Source organism: Ailuropoda melanoleuca, chromosome 16, assembly GCF_002007445.2.
Source record: "Ailuropoda melanoleuca isolate Jingjing chromosome 16, ASM200744v2, whole genome shotgun sequence".
Classification (NCBI taxonomy): Eukaryota; Metazoa; Chordata; class Mammalia; order Carnivora; family Ursidae; genus Ailuropoda; species Ailuropoda melanoleuca.
In genome coordinates, this window is record NC_048233.1 from 56663197 (window position 1) to 56681834 (window position 18638).

At 36.7% G+C, this 18638-nt stretch overlaps 1 protein-coding gene across 3 annotated transcripts in view; it reads left to right on the top strand.

Moving 5' to 3' along the window:
* The window catches only part of LUZP2 (leucine zipper protein 2), a 466696-nt gene extending 448373 nt beyond the window's left edge, over positions 1–18323 (top strand). For all 3 annotated transcript variants that reach the window (XM_019793075.2, XM_034645484.1, XM_034645483.1), the window contains 2 exons: positions 16096–16182; positions 16950–18323. In XM_019793075.2, coding sequence (XP_019648634.1) covers positions 16096–16182; positions 16950–17054 — 192 coding nt within the window. In that variant the 3' untranslated portion in view covers positions 17055–18323. The remainder of the gene's footprint in view (positions 1–16095; positions 16183–16949) is intronic.
* The last annotated feature ends 315 nt before the right edge of the window (positions 18324–18638 follow it).

Genomic DNA, 18638 nt, shown 5'->3' on the forward strand with positions numbered 1-18638 from the left:
ATTTTAGCCATTCTGAGGGATATGAAGTGGTATATCATGGTTTTGATTTGTATTTCCCTGATGACAAGTAGTATTGAGGTTCTTTTCATGTGTCTGTTAGCTGTCTGAATGTCTTCTTTGGAGAAATGTCTGTTCATGTCTTCTGCCCATTTTTAGCTGGATTATTAGGGTTTTTTGGGGTGTTGAGTTCGATTAAGTTCTTTATATATTTTGGATACTAACCCTTTATCAGATATGTCATTTGCAAATATCTTCTCCCATTCCAAAGGTTGCATTTTAGTTCTGTTGATTGTTTCCTTTGGAGTGCAGAAGTATTTTATCTTGATGAAGTCCCATTAGTTCATTTTTGCTTTTGTTTCCCTTACCCCTGGAGATGTGTCTACTAAGAAGTTGCTATGGCCAAGGTCAAAGAGGCTGTATTGCTGCCTGTATTCTCCTCTAGGATTTGAGGGTTTCCTTCTCACATTTAGGTCTTTCACCCATTCTGAATTTATCTTTGTGTATGGTGTAAGAAAGTGGTCCCATTTTCATTCTTCTGAATATTGCTGTCCAGTTTTCCCAACACCATTTGTTGAAAAGGCTGTCTTTTTTCCATTGAATATTCTTTCCTGCTTGTCAAAGATTAGTTGACCATATAGTTGTGGGTCCATTTCTGGGTTTTCTATTCAGTTCCATTGATCTACCTGTCTGTTTTTGTGCCTTAATTTCTGCTGATGTCCTTGTTTTTCTCCCTAGACTCTTCTTCGGATTTCCCTAGACTCTTCTTAATAGAGTCTGAACTTTGCAGTTCTTTCATCTGTAATCACATTTCATATGCCATTATGGTGTGGGGGAGGGAGCCATTTCATAATCCTTTGAGATTTCACACTTTTAAGTGTTCCCAGAAGGTAATGGGTCCCTGGGCTTCTACTTCAGGTAAATTTGTCTATATTCTGTGTATGTACCTATCTCTCTAGTTTTGGGGGTGATGATTTGTCTGGTGACCCCAATTCTCTGACAGATCTAAGGAAAATTATTGATTATCAGGTTTTTTTTCTTATTTTGAGGTGAAAGTGGCAACTTCCAACATGTTTATATGTCAGAGGGCAAACAGTAGTCTTAGTGTATTTTAAAACACAAAAGTTGTTAATTTCAGTAAAGTCCATTTATCACTTTTTCTTTTTCTTTTCTTGATCATGATTTTGGTTTATCTAAAAAATATTTACCCAACCAAAGAATATAAAGATTTTTCCATGCTTCCTTAAAAAAAATGTTTCTAGTTTTATTTCTCACATTTAAATCTATGACCCATTTTGAGTTAATTTTTCTGCATGATGTGAAATAAGGATCTATTTTCATTTATTTGCATATTGATACTGAGCTGACTTAGTCTTCAAAACAATTTGTTGTAGGGGCACCAGGTGGCTCAGTCTGTTAAACGTCTGCCTTCCACTCAGGTCATGATCCCCGGGTCCTGGAATCAAGCCCCTGGGGTATTGAGATCAAGTCCCTGGGTCTGGATCCCTGCTCAATGGGGAATCTGCTTCTCCCTCTGCTCCTCTCCCCTCCCCCACTCATGCTCTCTCCACCCTCCCAAAATAAATAAATAAATAAACAAACAAATTTTTTAAAAAATTTGTTGTTATGAATATACTTTTCTTATTGAATTGCTTTGGCACATGTGTCGAAATAATTGACTACAAATCTGAATTCATTTCTTAACTTTCAATTGTTCCATTGATCTATACGTGTACCCTTAAACCTGTACCATACTTTCTCAATTACTGTAGCTTTATGGCAAGTTTGAGATTGGAAAGTTAAAGACCCCTTACCTTGTTGTTGTTTTCAAGATTGCTTTGGCTGTTTTGAATACCTTCCGTTTCCTTGTTAATGTTAGGTTCAGGTTTTCAATTACAATAAAAAAAACTTGTTGGGATTTTGACAGAATTTTCATTGAACCTATAGATCAATTTGGGGAGAATTGTCATCTTACAATTTTGATTCTCCCAATCTATGAATGTTGGTTATCTCTCCATTTACTTACATCTTTTGAAATTTCCTTCAGAAATATTTTGTAGGTTTTCAGTTTACAAGTCTTGCACTTCCTTTGTTTTCTTTATTCTTAATTTTTAAATTCCTTTTGATATTATTAGGAATGGAGTTGTTTTCTTAATTTCATTTCTAGATTAATTGCTAGCATTTAGATAGGATTAATTTTTGTATATTTATCTTGTAACAGATTAAAGACTATGAGTTCTATTCAAACTGTGATGACATTTGCAAAACAACTACATGAAATTGCAATGTTAATTTCAAGTAATTGTAATACTATATCCAGAATAAGGAACAGAAATCCCTTATCTGATTTTGCTTATCAGTTGAGACTGATAAAGCATGTTCCATTCTAGAAATGACACTACTAAGTTCAACAGCAATAAATGGAGTGTGTCTACTAAAGCTTGAGGGGAAAGGCTCAAGAGGAAATTCAGTATATAATGTTGATTGGTTTCATTTCTGTTTCAACCAGTTACCTGATGTGTAATCATGACTATTTTAACCCCTCTGAGACTTATTTTCCTCCTCTGACAAAGAGAGATAAATGTTGCCTACCTTATATAACTTGTTAAAGGTTCCAGTGAGACAGTCCAGCTTAACACGTCATTTATCATGGACACATAGCAGGTCCTCAATAATTATCACTTTCCATTCCTTTATGCAAAGCTATGCCTTTCACTTAAAACCTCAATAGATATTTTTGAACTGTATATTTTAATTAACTTCTCAAAAGAGAAAAAGCTATAATGTGAAATATGGAGCAGTCTTATTCAGTGGTATTCTCCAGGGCAGACCCAGATGTTGCCAGTGAAAACAGCTATAAGAAAGAGAATATTTCAATCAAATATAAAAGTGAACTCTTAATGATGAACACAGAATTAGCCACTGGAAGACATAGTATATTGTATGATTGAATAATGAAAAACTAGGGCGCCTGGGTGGTACAGTCAGTTGGGTATCTGACTCTTGGTTTCCACTTGGGTCGTGATCTCAGGGTTATGGGATCCAGCCCCACATCAGGCTCCATGTTCAATGCGGAGTCTACTTAGGATTGTTTCTCCCTCTCCTTCCGCCCTCCCCTCCACCATGCACTATCTTTTTCTCTCAAACAAATAAATAAATAAATAAATCTTTTAAAAAAATAATGAAACACAACTATTCTGGATGCATTTGGGAAATGAAGAACTATCATGTGAGCATCTCTTTCAATTCCAGGATTTTGTGATCATTAACAGCCGACGGGTGTGCATGCAATCTCTTAGTAAATAAATAGCAAAAGAGTTGCATTACGATTCCTGTTGGTACGTACACCTGATACTAAACAATATAGCAGAGAAAGCCTTGAAATTACATAAAACCTAGATTTGGATGCCAGCTTCTCTATTTCCTAACATGTCACTTTTGGCAAGTGATTTTATAATCCAGATCCCTTATCTGTATAATGTAGATCAATGATTTTCAAACTTTTACATGCCTATGAATCACCAGGTCAGCTGGTAAAACTGCTTATGGTAAAGTTTCACTGCCATAAATTATTAATCGGGAGATCTGGGGCACATCCCAGGAATGTGTATTGTTTTAATAAACCCACCTAGATTTTCTTCCGTCAGTATTTCCTGGCAAACATTTTGAGAAACTTGGATGTCGATTTCTTACAGGTTTGTCGTGGTGATTATATATGATATTAAATTAAATACACAGTATTCAATTATATTACAATGTCCTTATTAGTTCATTCTAAAAAAGCTGCTTTGTAATTTTAATATTCGAGGTCTCCATATCTTCAATGCCAAGGTCCCAAAGTTGGAATTAGAGACTATACATTTTCTTAGATATCTTTGTGGGTTCATTCTATTTCCTGCCCTATGCAAGCCAGAAGGGGTCACCTAGGAAAAAGTCCTCTGGATTCTTTGCCCTCCCCCTTTTTTTAGTAGACTTAGAAAACTTTAAGTAGATCACTAAAGCTTAACAGCATATTGAACTATCAGTTTGGTGTATGTTTAAATTATTTTGAAAAAGGCTTTACTTACGTGATAATATTGGAGACACAGGGAGAAAGCTAAAAATGTACCTGTTCCATCCGTTTGTCTGAAGTTTGCAAATGTGTCTCATATTATTGAATAGCATACCGAGAATTAAAAACATTGAGCATTCAATTTTAATTTTCACTTAGGGATTAAGACTTAATGCTAATGTAAATATGTTTCACAATATTTCCGACTCCTATAGGTAGCACACACTTAATTTTTCTTAATGTGCTGAGAACATGAAAAGCACAATGGCTTCTGCTTAGCATCGAGAGCACCAGCTCTGTTTCTTCTTGTTACACCTGCTGCAAGTCCCTGACCAAAGGGAGTTTATTTAACAGCGAGTATTGACTAGGGAAATGAGAGGGGAAAATGTGCAGAAAATAAATCCTAGAGCTGTGAGTAGAAAAGGATGCCAGCTTTTTTATGCTAAAACAATTTTGGCAGAGATTTAAGAAATCCTAGTTTGCTATTATACCCAGTATTCACTGTGTAGTATTTGATGGACCTGATGAGTCGTTGGCAGATGCTGCACTAACAAAACTTTCCAAGAAAGTCATGCCCTGCTGTAACTGGGCTTAAAGACCACACAACATTATCATTCTGGGCTACACGTCATCGGACATCTGAAGAGGTTGGCTTCATGCAACGCATTGTTATTGTGCTATGGTGGTTCCTTCAAGAAGGAACAGACATGCCTCCAGATAATGTAGAATGGTACATAGTTGCATAAGGTTTTCAGAACAGGTTTCCGCTTTGCACATAGATATAAATCTCCACATTACCCCAGTATAGCATCAACTTAAAGTTGCAAGAATGTACATTTAAGTGTTAGTTCTTATCCTAAGTTGCATAGAAACGGTAATAACAATGGTTAACTTATTAATGACTCCTAGGGCGCCTGGGTGGCTCAGTCCATCAAGCATATGCCTCCAGCTCGGGTCATGATCCCAGGGTCCTGAGATCAAGCCCCATATCAGGCTCACTGCTCAGCAGGGAGTCTGCTTCTCCCTCTCCCTCTGCCCCTCCCCAAACCCTCCTCGTGCATGTGTTCTCTCCCTTGCTCTCTCTCCTCACGTTCTCACTCTCTCTTGCTCTCTCTGTATCTCAAATAAATGGGTAAAATCTTTAAAAAATAATAATAGCTCTTTGACTCCTCCTGTCTTCCCTGAAAACAGAATGGCTTTCTCCTCTTGGTTCCTATAGTGCTTGGTTTATACATGTATTTTATCCTGTGTTACAGTCCATTTTGCATATGGATTATTTGTACAGAGTTCTTATTTTGCACTAGATAATAATTTCGGGACAGAAACTATAAAAATATTAGTATTTCCTTCAGGACCAAGCAAAATGCTCATTTAGCAGATGCATATTAATATTTCTCTAAAATATCCAAAATTATGAAATTAGGGCTGTGGTTTTCAAAAGCTTAACTATTTCATATGGAGTATTAAATATAGTACTAAATATCATTCTGAAATAAATATGACAAATTTATTTAGTGCAAAAATGTGGCATCATAGAAAAACTTAGCCAAAATGTATTTGTGTTTTTAAGTAACTCAGCACTTAATTCCTATCTTTTTCTCTATAATATTTCAAAAATCCATCTTTTTACCTGTTGCATATTTTATTTAAATATGTAGAATCAACTGGACTTCTGTACCTACCAGAGGCATCTTTTATTGGTAGAATTTCAGGTTGCCCAGTTATACCTTTGCATTAGTTATTTTGAGTTCTTTTAGTTTTTAGAGAAAGTTCATAAGAGATATAACTAACCTCTCTTGTGAAGTAGAAACAAATGTTTAATACCAGTAACAAAGTTATAGTGATCGGCAGGATTCGAGATGTAAGCCCAAAGACTTTAAATGAATTTCTGATAAATCATTCCATCTGCTTTAATTCTTGAAGTATTATTCATTATTTCTGAGAGAAGGAATAGAGTGTAATTGAAAATAAACAAAATGCAGAAGAAGCCATTTTCCTTTTATAGGCTTTCCAGTGATTTCTAAGCCAGTCACAGAGCTCATTGTGATTTTTGTTAAGTAAACATTTGTTAAGAGGGAGCCCTGGGTTGCCAAATGGTGAGCCACAGTTCAAGAAAGATCACAAGGCAAGGGAAAGTGAAATAAAGAACTTCATTAGTCACAGGTTTTGTAGGAAGTACAATGCATAAGTCCCTGGGGCACATGGGGAGGTCAAGGCAGGGGACAGGAACAGATGGAGCAGCAGGACCTGTGTTTTTTTAGGGTTGGTGGGTAGAGTGGTGGGTAGAGTGCTTTGGGAGTCCTTGGCTAGGCCTGACTGGTCAGTTTAAACCAAAAAGAGCAGGAGTCTTGGTAAGATCTAAGGAAGGGGGAGGAGGGAGATTCTTATCTAAGGAACTGAAAAGGAGAAGTGGGGGCAGGGGTGGAGGGTGGCAGACAGGAAAGACCTTATCTCTGGGTGTTGGGGAATTCATACCAGGATTTTACACTTTCTTGTGACCCTGCTGGCTGTTTTCTAGGACTTGCCCTCCTAGGAGAGGTTAGTGTCAGTTCCAAGCCCCAGCAGACCTCTTAGCTATGCAAAATGGATGCTAAAGCAGCAATATTATGGCTATTTAGCTAAACTCTTAAAAGTGCCCTCTTAAAAAGGTCATTCTAGGACTTTGTTTTCATAATTTCTAGATGGGACATTTGCATTGAAGCCAAAGAGATGCCTGTATCATAATGAAAATCTTTTTTTTTTTAAGATTTTATTTATTTATTTGAGAGAGAGTGAGATAGAGGGAGCATGAGTGAGGGGGAGGCTCAAAGGGAAAAGGAGAAACAGGCTCACTGCTGAGCAGGGAGCAGAGATGTGGGGCTCAATCCCAGGATGCTGGGACCACGACCTGAGCCCAAGGCAGATGCTTAACTGAGCCACCCAGGCGCCCCTATAATGAAAATCTTTAGAGACAACTAAATGCCTTAAGTTAAAGTACTTAGATTGATCTGAAGATATTGAATTAAGGAGGGGAAAAACAAAACAAAACAGGAAGACTAAAGGCATCCAAGTTTAAGGCTATTTAGGAATAATAAGCAGTAGGTTAATAAGATTTTTTTCTTGCCCTTTAAGTCATAAACAGAAAAGGATGAGACAGGAAGGACCACAGACTTTGGGGATGGGGTGGCGGCAACAAATCCTTTGGCAATATCAAGATTCTCTAATGACCAGGGTCAATGTGTTGACACCGGGGTTGTGAAATTACAGTGACTGAGTATCAGTGTTTCCATTCTCATAGGATCCAAATATTTATTGACAAAAGAGAGACATTTTGATTGAAGGAAACAGAAGCTGAGGATGGGAGAGGAAGGATAGAAACTAAACTTAATTGAGAACCTACTATGTGCAAGATACTCCATTAGGAACCATTCTATATTTTTAATTTAATCTAACTCTTCCAACAACCCTCTCACGGAGTTATTATTTTGCCTGCCTTGCACATAAGGCATCAGAACCTCAGGAGGATGAAGTAACTTACAATTCCACGCAGCTAGAAGGGCTAAAGGAATTCTGACCTAGGATGGCCTAATTCTTCACTGCATTCACCTAGCCAAGTTGCCTGTTTTATCTCATTTCACTTTTGAATGTCACTTTTGAATGTCAGAGTTGTTATCCACATTTACAAATGAGGAAAAAGTGAGGCTAGATTGGTATTTTCCAAACTTCATTCCACTGGCAAGTGCTGGCCTGTGATGAAGTTTTTAACAGTTCAAAGATGTGGAAAATGAACATTGAATAAAGAGTCAAATAACAAAATATCAGTGGATTTTCCATGAATCAATCAATTAATCTCTCTCTGTCTCTGTCTCCTTCTGCCTCTCAAGAATAATCTCCTTTGACTCTGGATCCTTTGCGTATTTTTAGTATTAAAATGGCCTTTCTTTTCCAAAACACTGTTGAAATATAGAAGTGTGTTTGTTTGTTGCTTTATTTGTTCCAGTGTCAAAATTTGAAGCTGACAATCCTGATGTTGAACTTTATTCTTCTATAAAATGCTGAAGTCCAGGAAACTCAATGTTCATTAACTTACCCCATTATCACAGATGTGGGAGATGGAGTTGGGACTCAAATTCATTTACACATGGCTCCAAAGCCTGGTATCTCCATATTAAAATGAAGGTCCTTGGGATGCCTGGGTTGCTCAGTCAGTTGAGTCTCCAACACAGTTTCAGCTCAGGTCGAGATTTCAGGTCGAGGGATAGAGCCTCATGTCTGTCTCCATGCTCAGTGTGGAGTCTGCTTAGGATTCTCTCCCTCTGCCCCCCTCCCCCGAACTCATGCTTTCTCTTAAAAAAAAAAATTCCTCATAATTATTAGGATGTCCCGCATTACAGTCTTCACACCACATTTGTGTGTTTTCCCATGTACCAAGATAATTAGCTGGACTTGCCTCAACTACATAGTTTTATTGTTATTTTGCCTGATCTTTGGCCATAATATAACATTTTGTCAGTTAGTTGGGTGTCCGTTGCTCAAAAGCCCAGAAACAAACTGATTATTCTGGCGGTGTGGGGTGTATGTGAGAGATAAGTATAATCGCTTTAATAAAGATGTATTCACGGCTTATCCCATTTCATAATTTACAGACCCAGCTGTGCTCGTTCCTAGGTCTCCTGTATAATTGAATAGGTGAGCTGCATATTGAAGCAGCTGAACTTGTTATGTTTTCCTCATCAGTCTTCATGTTTTGTCACTTGAGTTTCTGGATATACATATATTACTAATCAGGTTGAATTTTACCTAACTGAAATGGAATGTTTTGAAGGCCTGTGCTAACCTTTGATTGCACAATTCTATGAAATTCTCAAGATTACTATTTAAATTTATTTTGTCTCTTAAGACAGAAATAGTTACCTTGCATCATTAATCAATTATTCACCAAAGCTAGTTACATCCCTATCCATTCTTCCACAAGTAAAATTACATTTTTTAATCATACATGCATGAGGGAAAATGACATCTGAACTTTCCCCTTGTGTCAAGAAAACTTGAAATTCAAATTGATAAGGAAGGAAGAGCTTAAGTATCTAGGCACTGTTCCAACTTAAAATCACATTTTTAAATGAACATGTATATTCTTCTATAGGGAAACCATATATAGATAAACAGTTCTTCTATAGATGGTTGTAGCTCATTGAAAAGTGGCAGAATAGCACATCCCACAAGAAAGAAGAAAAAGAAGAAAGAAAGAGAGAGAACAAGAGAGAGAGGGGCAAGAAAGAGGGAGAGGAAGACAGAGGGCAGGAGAGAGGGCAGGAGTGGGGGAGGCAGTGGAAGAACAGATAGATAGGGCACCTGGGTAGCTCAGTTGGTTAAGCAACTGCCTTCAGCTCAGGTCATGATCCTGGAGCCCAGGATCAAGTCCTGCATCGGGCTCCCTGCTCAGCAGGGAGTCTGCTTCTCCCTCTGACCCTACCCCCTCTCATACTCTCTCTCTCTCTCTCTCTCATTCTCCCTCTCAAATAAATTTTAAATACAATCTTTAAAAAAAGAAAAAGAATGGATAGATAAAGAGATGAATAGTTTCAGAGCTGGAAAGGCAGACAGAGAGACTCATGTGCTATGTGTTATTCAAAATCAACAAAAACGTTGAATGGTATTGTATTAATGCAAATGCATCTGAAAAAGTTCATGTAGAACTACTTTTTCTTCCAAACTATGTGAACCAATTATCATTATGTAAACAATTATTTGATGAAAACACAGCATCATGAAGTCTGCTATGACATAACAATAGGCATGATTTATTGAGTATCTCGTATGTATCAGGTGCTTTATTCCAGGTGGTTTACAAATTCACCGTTACCTTCATTATCATCATTGCTACTACAATATGTTGAGATTAGTAGTAAGAGGTCCTGAGCTAAGTGCTTTTTAAATCATTATCTTACATAATCCTTACAAACATTTATTAACTAATGTTGTTCTAACGTTTTATAAATATGGATATTTAGATTGAGAAAAAAAAGAATCACTTATCAAAAACCATGAAGCCAGTAAGCCGTAGATTTAAAGATGTGAACATTGGTTAAGACAGACTTCTTAGCCCACAGGTGTAACCACTACCTTATTCTGTGTAGTCATAAAATCTCTTGTATAAAATAACACTTTTCCCTTTTTTCCAAGCTTGACAGTTCCATTTCAGGTTGTACCAGAAAGAATTAAAAGAATTAAAGTCAATGATTATTCTAGGTAGTATTGGGGAATGAGGGAAAAAAAAATTCAGTGTGACAAAAAATTCTGTATATGTGTGTATTTAACAACAGTAATAAAAAGAAAATCTATGAGCCTGGGTAGGTGACAGCAGAGACTCCTTCTCTTAATGCCCAGTCATTTGTCTTCTGAGGCTTTGCTGTAGCTCATCAAGGTGAGTCTGAAGGCCATGCTCCTATATCACATGTCACTTGTTTAAGAAAACAGTCTCCAAACCCCTCATCCCATTCATCTCCCCAGCCGTCTGTACTTTACAGGCAATGGGAAATCACAGATTTGTGTATGGGGTCATATTTTTCTAATTTGTTTTGATTTGATTGATTTTTTTGTGCAGTGAGTTGGCATGATGCAATATATGTTAGGAAGACATTTCTGGAGGCTGAGTGGCAGATGGATTGGAAAGAACAAGATAAAGGAGAATTGGATAGTTTAGCTCAATAATCTAGGAAGGAAATAAAAGGATAAACCCCATGATCTCTGAAAGACAGAGATTAGAGTCTAACATAGTGAATTATTTTAATAAAAAATGGTTTGCAGACTTACCCATGGAAAGACTGTCAGCTGCTGTCATTTGCAAGTTTCAATTTTGTAAGCCAAGATAACCGTAATCCTCAAGCAATGACCTCTCCTGAATCTATATGTAGCAACTAAATTATATTAAGTATTGTTCTTGTTGTTGGTTTTCTTAGATTCTGCCCAGTGCCTATGAAGGAAAAAGTCTCAAGATTTACTATCTCTTGAGTTGAGTTGTGATGAGAAGTTTAACATGTTTTGATGACATGTAGTATAGAAGTTTCAGACACAGACAGAATGCAAATCATTTGAATAAGGAATTTTTTGTTGTTCTTTCAGTTGCATAATTTAATTTAGTAATGGACTCGTGAAATAAGTTCTGAAACACCAATTCCAGATATTTGAGTACTTAAACCTAATTTCTGAAAAATTTAGCCAAGTTTCAACTTCCTGTCAGGAAAAGGGAGCTGCCCTGATGAGTCCTGGTGCTCTCCAGGATAGTGCAAATGACAAGTGCTTATAAAAATGGCATAGATTCCAACACTTTTGCGGAAGGAAGAAGGTTCTGCTGAGGGATGGAGGGTTTTGTTTTGGATTGGTTGTTTTTTAAAAATTTATTTATTTATTTGAGAGTGTGTGCCTGCATGCACGAGTCGGGGGAGGGGCAGAGGGCGAGATCTTCCAGCAGACTCCCCTTTTGAGACCCATGAGATCATGACCTGAATGAGGGATGGCATTTTTAGGCAAGTGTTGTATGAACTGATCACTTTAGAGCCCTACTAATGAATCCCTATCTTCTTTTTTTTTTTTTTTTTTTTTTAAGATTTATTTAGTTAGTTATTTGTCAGGGAGAGAGAGAGCATGTGCACATGCTAGCAGACAAGCAGGGGGAGTGGCAGGCAGAGGGAGAAGCAGGCTCCCCGCTGAGCAGGGAGCCCGATGCAGGTCTCCGTCCCAAGACCCTGGGATCATGACCTGAGGCAAAGGCAGACGCTTAACCAACTGAGCCACCCAGGCATCCCTTTTCTTTTTCTCTTCTTTTTTTTTTTTTAAGATTTTCTAATGAATCTCTTTAGATTCCCACATAAAGAAAGCATTAAGTTGTAAACTTCCTTAGCTAAGTAGGCATATTATTGCAGGATATTTACAATATACCTGTCTCTTCATAATTGCAAAATCGAGTATACACATCACTGCGTGGCCTACAAGTTCTTCCATGAACTGTCCCTATTCTAGTTATCTCTCAGTAGGAACCATCTCAGCTGAGCTCAACACTGTTACCTTTGACGTGCTCCTCCACCCCATGAATACCGTAGCTTCTCCTTCCTCCCGCTGACTCAGCCACAAATAACCCTACCCACTACCAGGGATGAATTCCTCTGTTGCTTCCTTCATGAAGAAGTCCCTAGTCACCCTAACTAACCGAGAGTCATATTTTTTTTTTTCTTTTCTGGATAATACATCTCATTGATTCATCAGGCCCCGATGTGTACCTACTGTTGACTAAGTTATCTTTGTTGAATGTTTGAAAAGTATACAAGGAACTATTGTTAAAAATTGTGTCTTTAGCTAAAACTGTAAAATGTAACATGACAATTAAAATATAAGATGTTATGAAGTTAAATAATAATGTGAGAAAAAGGTAGTATGGGATCTTGGAAAGATCTCAGATTTACAGCAAGGTGGACATGGGTTTTATTTGTAGCAACAATACCTTTGTGGCCTTGAGAACATCATATAGCTGTTGATCTCCTCATGTGTAAATTTGAGTGGTTGTGATGAAGGGGACAAAGAGATTAGATAATAAAATGACAAGGGACAAGGGTTATTAAACAGAGAATTTTAAGACAGTGGAAGAGCCAGCAGTGTTAACAGCAAGAAGACATTGGGAGAAAGAACTGGGAAAGAGATTATCTGTTATTATTACATTTTAAAAAGGTATTTGTGTATTGTATATATTCTGCCCCATACCTCATGTAATGTCAGTGTCAACTCATCATAATTATTGGTATGTAATCATACTAATATGAAAGATAGTAGAAGAGGGAGAAAGGGAAGAATCTTTATTATTTGTTAGTATTTATACTAAATACTTTTGGATGTTTTCTCACTTTATCTTCAAAATAATTCTGTGAAATAACTCCATTTTACAGCCAATGAATTCAGGCCCAGAGATAAGTAACTTATTGAGTTATTTTATCAAGATGACTAATGAATAGGCGTCAGAGCTAAAACTCAAACCAAGTCTATGTTTTACTCCGAGGCATTGTAACCATTAGGCAAAATTATCTAATGTGTCTTTTTTTTTTTTTTTTTTTTTTTTTTGTCTTCCTTAAGTACAGTTGTCTGGAATTTTTGGCGATGTTGGCAACCAATGTGAGAGGGTTCCATGAAGAAACTTCCCCTTTATGTTTTCACCAAGTGAATGCCCAATTTATCAAAGGCTACAGGGTTGATAAGATGCTTATTAAGGCATGATACCTGCAAGTTATAATTATGTTGCTCTTATATCTATTGCTGCTCTGAGAAACACTAAGAATTTTATGAACTTCATCTCATGAAATTTCTACAATGCCTGTGAGGCACAGAAAAAAATAAATTTAAAGGTAGTGTTCATTTTAAGATGAAAGTATCAAAAAGGGTTCAAACGATCTTTCAGCCACATAACATTTTCTTTAATGTTGAAGTTTAATAAGTTTTCATTGTGCAGATGATCAAAGGCTTGTCTGAAATAGTCGGCTGTGCTTGCGTTAGCGAAAGAAAAAACTCCATTGCAAGTCCTATAGTATCTCCCTCATGAGAATGAGCTCAACCACAGACAGGGTTTTAAGGTCAAATAGATTTGGGAAATTCTTATATGTCCTTCTGAGAGATTTGTAATGTGTGTGTGCATTGTGAAGAAGTGGCTTTCAAGTTTGACTGTGCATTTGAATTGTTGGAGTGCAGATTAAAAATGCAAGCCCCATAGGCATAGGACTGAATTACCACGCAGTATATAATTATGTGGACGAGCCATTTAAGACCAGAACTTTAAGAAATTACATGCTAAAGTCTTAGAACTACTTTAAATACAACTGGTTAATGTTCAAATAAACTTTTCCCCCAAACGTGTATGACCTACAAATGTCATTATCCTAAAATATATTTGGGGCTTATACTTTGCAGGATACTTTCTGCATTGATCATGTTTTTTGAGCTTGATTTCACACAATTATTTGTTAATTTTTTAAAGGCTGAATGCAAGTATGATAAAAACACAAGCCAGTGTATTATCACAATGAAAGTAGAATAATTATAATATTCTAGGGAAATTTTAGATTCCAGGTATAATTCAAACCCATAGAACATAAAAACAAACACATTTCTTAGTTAGTGTACAAGATTCCTCTGTGCCTCTGCCTAAAATTCTTTGGAATAAGGTAGTCAAGGTTTTGACTACTGATTTCTATTGTTGTAGTTGTTATCTTACTTTGCTACCATACCGTAGGCTTATATAGAAAAAGGGGCTCTGTGTAACCATTTTGGAGTCTCAGTCAAATAAACCTTAATGTGATCATACGAAAAAAATCAGGCATTTATTAAAATTCTGAAGGACTAAAATATTTTCATAGCCAATGAATTTCATAGCCAATAATATTTTCATTATTATTTGTTCAGAGATTTCATATTGACCCCTTGTAATCTACTGGCATCAAGCTGGGATGTACAGCTGATAAATATCACCTCTATATTCAAGGAACTTACAACATATGGAGGAGCTAGACATGCTTATACATATAAAAACACTGTTAAGTGAGAGTTTTTATGTGCATTGTACCTTTAGAACAGGAAGTATGACTGAGTGCTTCTACTGATGGAAATGACATGCTAGGAAGGGAATGAGTAGCTGGTTGTCAGGATGTCACAATGGAGAGAGACTTTGACAAAGGTGAGGTGGCCGGCATCCATATAGGCATGGAATGATAAGGAGCATAATGTGTATTCAATTAAGAGCAATACAGTGCGAGAATAGGAAGCATATAAAAATCACTTTGCTCTAAAATCTGAATTGGACTAGGTAGGTTAAATCTCCTATAGAACCTCTTTAGTTGTCATCTGCTTGTAGAATTTATAGGATGTTGGGGTTTGAAGGCCACTTAGGTCTCCTCCCTGCTGTCAGATACCAGGGAAACAGACTTATTCAAGTTCAGAGCTACCTAGTGGCCATGGACTCTTCAACTCCTAGGTTCTATTGAACATATGGAAAGGAGTAGAAGAAATCACCCCCCCAAAAGAAGCATATTCTTACAGTAAACAGTTTTTGTAGTTACTTTGAAAATGTGTTTAAAATAAAGAGGAAGAAGGGATGCTTGGGTGGTTCAGTCAGTTAGGTGTCTGCCTTCGGCTCAAGTCATGATCCCAGAGTCCTTGGATTGAGCCCTGAATTGGGCTCCCTACTCAGTAGTGAGCCTGCTTCTCCCCCGCCCCCCCACTCATGCTCGCTCTCTCTCTTTTGCTCTCTTTCTCAAATAAATAAATAAAATCTTTAAAAAAAATAAAGAGGAATTTTAAAAATGGAGGAAGGAAGAATGAGAGACAGTATGGAAAGGCGGAAGAGAAGAAAAGCAGACAAGGAAGGAAGAAAGGAGGGAAGGAGGGAGGGTGGGAGGGAGGGAGAAAAGGAGAGAGCATGGGAGAAAGAGAAGGAAGGGAAGGTCAATATTTTAACCTTGGTTAAAATGGAAACGAAGCCCAATAGGAATACACTGCCAGCAATTCTTCTTCAAAATTGTTGGGGCTAATAAAGAAGATGAGAATTCCTGGTTAGTGAAATATAAGATCTTACTTTCAGAAATATAATCTTTTTTAAGGTACTGAGAAGTTTTTGCTAGACTTGTTAGACAGATTGATGATTATACTGCTTAAATTGCTTCGGGCTTACGATATTCATGTTCCTGCAGGTGTAGGGACCACTGACATATTGAAGTCTTAGAGTCCAGATGCATCAAAGATACAGTTGTTTCATAATTCTTTACTTCAGTTTAACTGCTTTTGCAAAGAAAGAACTTTCCACTGGAATGGAATTTCATTGTAGTAGCTGATTTTCGTAAGCACCACTAAGATCCCCAAACCACCTGTGAGTGCTTGATCTCTCCTTGAGATGTGATGAGTTTATTTTGTCCCTAGTTTGCCCTTTCAGCTTGGATCAAGGTGAAGGAAGTTACTCAGTGGGAAGAATTCAAGGGAATTTTTCTATCCCTCCTTCATTTAATTTAACTACATTGATCTATTTTCATTTGCAGCTTTTACAAGAGGGCAGGACTTGCTCAACAAAGCACAAAGACATTCCCCTAATCAATGCCACTGCAGAGCCAGTGACTGCCCCAAAGGTATTTCATTTGTTTATTTTGATTTTGTCAGAAAGAACTTGAATCCTTTGGGTACAATGATTTTCTCTAGCTGAAGCAGGGATGTTGTATTGACTGATACAAGATACGTCCTCCATCTAGTGCCCCTGGATTTCCATGACCACTGAGCCAGCCACTAAGTTTTTGGTTTGATTATCTGAGTACTCAGAAGGACAAGGGTGAGGGAGGTACACCCCCGCCCCCGCACACACACACACACACACACACACACACGCACACAACCAAGAAACAAAACAAAAATAAACAGATAACAAAAAAACATGCATCTATTCCTTATGGAACAAAAACGATAAAAAGAGGATGTGGGGAAACGGAGGAGATATAAAGAAGTACATATCCCCAACAAAAACAAACAACAAACACAATTCAGGAACTTAATTCAGAACTTCCTTCTGTAGTGATCTATATTTGACCAAAAATATTATATCATAGCAATTCTTAGGGATCATTTCACTTAACACATTTCCTAACATTTGGGTTAGATGAATCAGAGTTGAATGGTTTAGCTAAAGTCTTCTCAAAATAGGTTTTGAAATATCTTGCCATTTGTAAACGATATTTTATGTACTTCCATGAAACAGAAGTATTAACACATTTACATTTATTTTATTTTGGTCTAGCATTCATTTTCTATAAAAATTTACATACTGTTGTTAGGATTTTACTTTTTACCTTGAACAAATATTTATTTTAACTATTCTAATTGTCTTTTCTGTATTGTTTGACAGAAATTGCAAATGCCTCCTTGTACTGAATGTGAGGTGAAAAAAACCCCGGAAAAACAATTGACCAACTTTGAAGGGAGGGCAACTAGAGAAGAAAAAATACTGTAAATATCAAGAAACTGTGTTAAAAAAACATCTACTTATGATTGTCTTCATATTTTTTCAACCACAGGCTTGATGGAAATACTAAGTTTTTAAAGCATGCAACTTTTTCACAATTTTCTGTAACTTTATATAAAGTAGTCTACAAATTTTCCAAAAGATTCCAGGCCAATTATGATCCTTAAGCAATAACCTAATTAAAATGGATATCCACAGTCATAAATAGTCATTGTTATCAGTAAATTGCCCCGCATAAATTGTTCAGTTTTGAACTCAAATGCAGTGAACAACATTTAATTTTTCTGGTTCATTGAGTATCTAGTACTTCTATGATCTAGTTTTGAAATCAACTGGAGTATGATAAATATTTTGTGGATCCTTGGCAATCTTAGAATCCAAATTGCAACATATCATAAAGGTTCTGTTCCACGTTGGCCAATGGGAGTCACTTTAAGGTTGGAATCTGTGTCAACCTGAATATATTATTTATTTGAGGGTATTTATTGCCATTCGTTTTATTATTTTAAACCATGTCTAAATAATGTCAAAGCAATGTCAGATTTTTAGTCAGTTAACAGAATTCACTAAACATGTTTGGTATGATGTAGACAAAATATCTGGGTGAATGACTAAATTTCTGACACAATTGGCAAGATTTTTTTTTACATTCTATAGACACATCCCTATGGTTGTCTGCTGGAATTACTCCAAATTAGGAATTGAGTTCTTTGAAATGCCTGGCAAGATTTTTTGTGTGAAACTGGGTAGTGGAATTGGATGACAAGAGGGTTGCAAAGCACAAATATGCAAGCAGATAATACACATTTAAAATGGGGATTTGATGAAAGTAAAACAGCCATGTAGAACCAATAAACCCATGTATATTTTGAAAACAAATATATTATTAAAACAAGTCAACAGCTGTGATCATCATTGAAGTTGGGTCTCTACATAGGAATACCACTAATCAGATAAATTCACTCCTGAATAATCTGAATGTAGCTCACAAGCAACAGGAATTGATACTTGAATAATTATCTGATTGATAGGGTTGGTATAGCATCCAACTTAAAGACTCAAATTAATGGGTTAAATGATCCATTTAGGTTGTCTGCACTGAATATATTCACATCTAATGGCTAGATCCATTTTGCAAATGCACAAAGCATGTAAAACAATTGGTTTTATTAAATGGATCTGCCAAGCCACAGTCAATCTATTTGGAGCACTGTACCTGGCAGGCTATCTTAGAAGATACTGTTATATTAAGAAAGGGAGGGAGGGAGGGAGGGAGGGAGGAAGGAAGGAAGGAAGGAAGGAAGGAAGGAAGGAAGGAAGGAAACCTGTAATCAATAGATGACCTTAAATTCTTTTATATAATGGCACACCTTTGATCACAATGATGTATTCCAAGAAACTTAGTGATTTGGAGAAATGGTAAACTGTCATAAATAGTATAAGTGTTATTATGATATAACCATGTGGTTATATACTTGTGGAGTAATTCAGTGTCATTTTTCAGTATTTTTTTAGATTGCAGGCTATCCAAGAAAAAAGAGAATTTATTTTATAGATGGTCCTTAGAGGTTT